The sequence below is a fragment of the Eriocheir sinensis genome, chromosome 50 (assembly GCF_024679095.1).
Source record: "Eriocheir sinensis breed Jianghai 21 chromosome 50, ASM2467909v1, whole genome shotgun sequence".
Classification (NCBI taxonomy): domain Eukaryota; kingdom Metazoa; phylum Arthropoda; class Malacostraca; order Decapoda; family Varunidae; genus Eriocheir; species Eriocheir sinensis.
In genome coordinates, this window is record NC_066558.1 from 1,918,558 (window position 1) to 1,925,507 (window position 6,950).

Sequence of the window (6,950 nt, forward strand, 5' to 3'; positions counted from 1 at the left end):
AACAGTATCGTGTCCACAACTCTGTCACCGATACCTGCCACCACTGCCCTTGCCGCTAAATAAAATGAGCTGTCAAGAGGAGGCTGATGTAGGGTATTCTGTGTCTAAGGTATCAAGGGGGAAAGAAGGTTCATGGCGTGGGGTGTTGTTCCTACCTCCCGTCAGCCCCTGCAAGCCGTAATGAGGTCTGAGCGACTGTGGAAATATATATAAACAATGTACAATGGGCTGTTTGTTTCTCATCCCTTCCCTTCAGTGACTATTAAAACTTTGACCTGCTAGTTTCCTTAGGCTAATCGTGTTTCTGGGCACCACATTATGAAAAGCAGAGAAGGTGAAAGACATAATACATTGGAGAGATACAAAAAAAGACATATAATTAGGATGTCCCTGTAAAATTAAGGCTTAGTTAAATCAAGGAATCTCACAACCATGACTAAAAATCCATTACTTTATTATATACACCTTTACAAAACTATTTCCTATGCCTATAAGTATCTCGTAACCCAAATTTCGCCTTTCATATAATGCAAAGGTGGGATAGATTTCATGAAGACAGGTATTAGCTGGATTAGTTTACCTTAGTGTAGTTTATAGAGAGTTTGGACAGGTATAGTTTATTTACAACCTTAGCTGTCCTCAGAGTTTCCTTTACTGTTTACCAAGGAGGCAGACTCTCAGAACACATAAGGAAATGGGATTGATTTCATGAAGACAGGTATTAGCTGGATTAGTTTACCTTGGTGTAGTTTATAGAGAGTTTGGACAGGTATAGTTTATTTACAACCTTAGCTGTCCTCAGAGTTTCCTTTACTGTTTACCAAGGAGGCAGGCTGTCAGAACGCATAAGAAAATGAGAATTGGTGTTAGCTGCAGAAGGGTTACATGAGCTGACTTGTTAAAAAGGCTATCAGGGTCGGTTAAAATACAAGGTTAAAATATAATGTGATAGTACTCGATCTTGAGGAAGGGAAAATGGGAAATGAGAAAGTGTGAAAATATTGTAAGGCCTGGAGAAGAAGGGAAAGAAGGAAGGAGAAGGACAATGCTAACTAAATTCCGATAGTGTGCATTCCCAAAAATATAGGAACGTAAAAACAGCAGACATGAAAAGAGAAGAAAAGACATAACAAGCAGACATGAAAAGAGAAGAAAAGACATAACAAGCAGACATGGAGAAGATTATAAAACACAGAGAAGGAGAAGGACAATGCTAACTAAACTCCGATAGTGTGCGTTCCTAAAAATATAGGAACGTAAAAGCAGCAGACAGGAAAAGAGAAGAAAAGACATAACAAGCAGACATGGAGAAGATTAGAAAACACAGAGAAGAAGGAAGAAGAAGGAGAAGGACAATGCTAACTAAACTCCGACAGTGTGCGTTCCCAAAAATATAGGAACGTAAAAACAGTAGATATGAAAAGAGAAGAAAAGACATAACAAGCAGACATGGAGAAGATTATAAAACACAGAGAGGAGAAGGAAGAAGAAGGAGAAGGACAATGCTAACTAAATTCCAATAGCGTACGTTCCCAAAAATATAGGAACATTAAAACAGCAGACATGAAAAGAGAAGAAAAGACATAACAAGCAGACATGGAAAAGATTAAAAAAAACACAGAGATGAAGGAAGAAGGAGAAGGACAATGCTAACTAAACTCCGACAGTGTGCGTTCCCAAAAATATAGGAACATTAAAACAGCAGACATGAAAAGAGAAGAAAAGACATAACAAGCAGACATGGAAAAGATTATAAAACACAGAGAGATGAAGGAAGAAGGAGAAGGACAATGCTAACTAAACTCCGATAGCGTACGTTCCCAAAAATATAGGAACGTAAAAACAGTAGACATGAAAAGAGAAGAAAAGACATAACAAGCAGACATGGAAAAGATTATAAAACACAGATGAAGGAAGAAGGAGAAGGACAATGCTAACTTAATTCCTACAGTGCGTTCCCAAAAATATAGGAACGTAAAAACAGTAGACAGGAAAAGGGAAGGAGAGAAGGAGACACAACAAGAAGACGGAAAAGATTATAAAACACAGAGAGGAGAGAAAACAAAAACAAATGAGCGCTTGCATCCCAAAGGTACATATGGCGAAAACTTATTGTAGAAAGAGAAGGAAAGATTTGAGATGAAGGAGAGGAGACACAACAAGAGAAGATGGAAAAGATTAAAAAACACAGAGAGGAGAGGAAAAGGGAGAGGAGGAGAAGCTAAAACAGATGACCGCTCGCATTCCCAAAGGTATATGAAGCGAAAAACTGTACCAGAAAGAGAAAAGATATGAAAAAGGAGAAAGTTAAAAAGCCGAAGACAACCTTGGCTAATCTCGGACAACTCCCAAAAACATAGCGAAGGGAAAACTAAACAGTAAACGACAGAACAAAATAAAGACAGACAAGATTACGAAGCAGAAAATAGAAGATATATACGAAAACAAAGACCGAGACACGGCTGGCTAATCTCGGACAACTTGCACTTCCTAAAACCATAGCGAAGGGAAAACTAAACAATAAACGACAGAACAAAATAAAGACAGACAAGATTACGAAGCAGAAAATAGAAGATATATACGAAAACAAAGACCGAGACACTGCTGGCTAATCTCAGACAACTTGCACTCCCTAAAAACAAAGGGCCGGAAAAACGGTAGACATTAAAAGACAAAATAAAAATAAAAACAGAAAAGATTACGAAACAGAAAATAGAAGATATACGACAACAAACACCAAGGCACCGCTAGCTAATCTCCGACAGCTTGCGTTTGCCGTAGAGGTGAGCGTTGGCATTTGCGTTGATGATGTGGCTGCGTCGTGCGAGCCAGAGCTGGTGGTCGTGGAAAGTCTTGCGGCCCGTGTGGAAGAGGTAGCGCTCCAGCTGGTCCAGGTTGGCCTTGTACCCGGTAGCCTCATCGTCCAGGCAGTTCAGCGAGGCGTCCATCACCCCTCGGAGCCTGTTCTTTAGGGTCTGGCAAATGGGAAATAGTGACGGTGTTGTTTAACTATATTTTATTTTATTTATTTATTTTACCGTGATGAAAGCAACTCAGAGCCAATAGTAAAGCAGAAAAATATAAAATAGTCCACAAAGTTCTGTTCTTGTAAAAAAAAGATAGTTTGAGGAAAAGTTTGAAAAGAAAAGGGGGCAGTTTTGGAGAGAGAGAGAGAGAGAGAGAGAGAGAGAGAGAGAGAGAGAGAAACAAACACAGCTCAAAGATGATATAGAAAAGAAAGAAAAAGTAAAAATAAGCCTGCTAAATGTTGCTCTTGTATATAGAAGATAACTCAAGAAACTTACATCAACAAGCAGTTTGCCGAGAGCGTTGGCGTCCCTCTTCATGAGTGGCAGGAGGTGGCGGCCGAACTCGTAGAAGTAGGGTGAGAGGGAGTGCAGGTCGACCAGCTTGGCGTCAGCGCGGAGGATCTCTCTGGAAGTATGTATTGTGTATGGTATGGTATTTACTATAAGATGGGGAAGATGTATTAAATTTTTTCAGTCATGATGCAAGGAAAGAAGGCTGTTTGCTTTTAAATAAGAAAGATATTTAGTGTTCTATATTATTTTATGAACTTTTCATTCTCTCTCTCTCTCTCTCTCTCTCTCTTAGCACCTGTCCTCCATTGGTTAAATAGGAAGAAGATAAGTGCAGAATTTTAAATAATGACAAAAAGTGTTTCATCTCTCTCTCTCTCTCTCTCTCTCTCTCTCTCTCTCTCTCTCTCTCTCTCTCTCTCTCTCTCTCTCTCTCTCTCTCTCCCAGGATCTGTATTCCATTATTTAAAGCAAAAAGAAAGGATGTATAATTTTAAATAAGGAAGATGTTAAGAGTCATTATATCAATCAACTTTTCATCTCTCTCTCTCTCTCTCTCTCTCTCTCTCTCTCTCTCTCTCTCTCTCTCTCCGCACCTGTATCTCTCATTGAAGACACGCGGCAGCTGGCTGGACACAATGTTCCGTCGAGGCCCCAGCGCACTCGCCAGCCAGAAGGGAAGCTCCAGTTGGGCGCCCTTCTCCAGGTCCTTGCTTTGGTTTGAGGAGTCGAGGAACCCTGAAGGAATAATGGAGTTAGTAGTAGTAGTAGTAGTAGTAGTAGTAGTGGCTGTAGTAGAGAGAGATATAGTAGTGTAAGTAATTGTAGTGTAAGTGGTAAAAGAAAAGTAGTATTAGAGGAAGGAGGAGGAAACGAGAGAGAGAGAGAGAGAGATAATAATAGTCAAAGTCATAAGAAAAGAATAGTTAATAGTAATAGTAATAGTAGCAGTAGGACCCCCCCCCTCCCTCCCTCCTTCCCCCCATAGGACTCACCCAAGCCAACGACCGTCCTCTCGAATTTACATGGCAGCTTCTCGTTCGTGGCCAGGATGTCGTCCATGCTCAGGTAGCCCGGGTAGTAGCTGGGACCATGGAGACCGCGGAAATTCATCATGGTGGCTGCCTGGTCTGTCTTATTTTGCTTCTTTTTTCCTTCTTCCCTCGTGTTTATTCCTTATTTATGGTCTTGATGTTATTCCTCACTCCCTGTTCTGTCTCACCATTGACTTAGATGTTTGTACGGGTCACTATAAGGAAGTTAGAGGAAGATTTTGAAGAACTTTTTATAATTTCCTCGGAGCAGAAGGTTGATGGTGGCTGGCTGGTCCGTCTTATTTTCCTTCTTTTTTCCTTCTTCCCTCGTGTTTATTCCTTATTTATGGTCTTGATGTTATTTCTCACTCTCTGTTCTGTCTCACCACTGACTTAGATGTTTGTACAGGTCACTATAAGGAAGTTAGAGGAAGATTTGGAGAACTTTTTATAATTTCCTCGGAGCAGAAGGTTAATGGTGGCTGGCTGGTCCGTCTTATTTTGCTCCTTTTTACCTTCTTTCCTGGTGTTTATTCATTGTTTATGGTCTTGATTTTATGTCTCACTCTCTGCTCTGTCCCTCCATGGATTGTGATGCTTGTATGAGTACCTATAAGGAAGTTAGAGGAAGATTTTTAAGAACTTTTTATAATTTCCTCGGAGCAGAAGTTCAATGGTGGCTGCCTGACCCGCCTTATCTTCCTCTATTTTACCTTCTTCCTGGGTGGTTATGTCTTATTTATGGCTTTCCTTTTATTCCTCACTCACTGTTTTATCTCTCCATTGACTTAGACGTTTGTACGAGTCACTATAAGGAAGTTAGAGGAAGTTTTTCGATAGTTTCCACAAGATTTTCTCAGAGGATTCGAAATTTGTTAGAAGCTGGTCCGTCTTATTTTCTTCTTTTACCTCTTTTTCTCGGTGTTATTCCTTATTTATGGCTTTCCTCTTATTCCTCACTCACTGTTTTATCTCTCCATTGACTTAGATGTTTGTACGAGTCAATATAAGGAAGTTTTTCGGAAGTTTCCACAAGATTTTCTCAGAGGATTCGAAATTTGTTAGTAGCTGGTCCGTCTTGTTTTCCTCCTTTTTACCTCTTTTCTCGGTGTTATTCCTTATTTATAGTTTTCCTTTTATTCCTCACTCACTGTTTTATCTCTCCACTTACTTAGACGTTTGTACGAGTCCATATAAGGAAGTTAGAGGAAGTTTTTCGAAAGTTTTCACAAGATTTCCTCGGAGCAGAACGTTGATGGTGGCTGCCTGACCCGCCTAATCTTCGTCTTTTTCCCTCTTTTTCTCGGTTTTATCCCTTATTTATAGTTTTCCTTTTATTCCTCACTCACTGTTTTATCTCTCCATTTACTTAGACGTTTGTACGAGTCACTATAAGGAAGTTAGAGGAAGTTTATCGGAAGTTTCCACAAGATTTCCCTCCGAGGATTCAAAGTTTGTTGTTGTTGTTGATCTCCCGCGCGTTTGTTTGTGCCACATATTATATAAAAACAATTAAATATATTCTTCAGACAAATTAAATGGTCCTACAATGATAAATAAATAGCCTAAGATATTATAAGCATTGGAGTAATAAGAATAATCGTGTGTGTTTTATATTAGAGGAGAAAATATGAGATCTCCCGCGCGTCTGTCAAATATTATAAAAAAATTAAATATATTCTTCAGACAAATTAAATGATCCTACAATGATAAATAAATAGCCTAAGATATTATAATCATTGGGGTAATAAGAATAATCGTGTGTGTTTTATATTAGAGAAGAAAATATGAGTTTGTGTCCCGCTGAGATGAACAAAGAAACTCAAAGCTCATATATTAATCCTTTTTGACGATAAACATCTCTTTTAAAATACTGAAAATGTCAAAATAGGAAGAGAAAGTATATAAATAAGAGCAATAGTGGAAAATAGGGTGTGTGGGAGGTATCTATCCATAATGAAACTCAAAACTAATTAACTAATCTCTTATGACAGCGACTGACTACTCTAATATATTCTAAACGTTGAATTAGCTTGATAGACCATGTAAATTAGTGCCAGGAAGGAAAATAAGGTGATATTGAGAGAGAGAAGGGTCCATGACATCGTTGTCTGATTGTCGTACTCAACCTCATATTTACCAATTTCCGACTCAAAAACTATGTCCTTCACTCAAATAACTAAATCCATTTGCAGTTGTCGTTCAAATGGTTAATTACTGATGTCTTTCCGTAATGGATAAATGTCAAAATCTAGTATGTATGATGTGGTGAGTACGGTAATATGGGTATAGGAGAGACAACGGTGCCAGATTGTCGTACTCAGCCTCTCATATTTATCAATTTTCCACCCTATAACTGTGTCCTCCACCCTATAAACTAGACTAATTTTTAATCATCGTTGAAATGGTTGGTTAATGGTGTCTTTTTGCAGTGGTTAAGCGTCAAAAACCATCAGTGAGTACGGTAATATGGGAATAGGAGAGACAGCGTTGCCAGATTGTCGTACTCAGCCTCTCATATTTATCGATTTCACATTTACACTGCATCCTTCACCCCAGAAACTAGATACATTTTTAATCATCGTTAGAATGGTTA

At 39.0% G+C, this 6,950-nt stretch overlaps 1 protein-coding gene across 1 annotated transcript; it reads right to left on the reverse strand.

Annotated features, from left to right (window-relative positions):
- Positions 1–437: 437 nt before the first annotated feature.
- LOC126982189 (DNA replication complex GINS protein PSF3-like) lies at positions 438–4,749 on the reverse strand. The gene is made up of 4 exons (XM_050834036.1): positions 4,316–4,749; positions 3,917–4,058; positions 3,306–3,435; positions 438–2,975 (listed from the first exon to the last, which is right to left on the reverse strand). The coding sequence occupies exons 1-4, from the start codon at positions 4,434–4,436 to the stop codon at positions 2,748–2,750; spliced, it is 621 nt and encodes a 206-aa protein (XP_050689993.1). The 5' UTR covers positions 4,437–4,749; the 3' UTR covers positions 438–2,747.
- Between the last annotated feature and the right edge of the window lie 2,201 nt (positions 4,750–6,950).

What these genes read in the sequence shown, in the direction of transcription:
- LOC126982189 (XM_050834036.1), bottom strand. Translation starts at nt 4,436, where the DNA reads ATGATGAATTTCCGCGGTCTCCATGGTCCCAGCTACTACCCGGGCTAC. An exon ending in GAGGACGGTCGTTGGCTTGG is followed by an intron (nt 4,059 to 4,315) that starts GTGAGTCCTATG and finishes TTATTCCTTCAG; the next exon opens with GGTTCCTCGACTCCTCAAAC. An exon ending in GTCTTCAATGAGAGATACAG is followed by an intron (nt 3,436 to 3,916) that starts GTGCGGAGAGAG and finishes ACATACTTCCAG; the next exon opens with AGAGATCCTCCGCGCTGACG.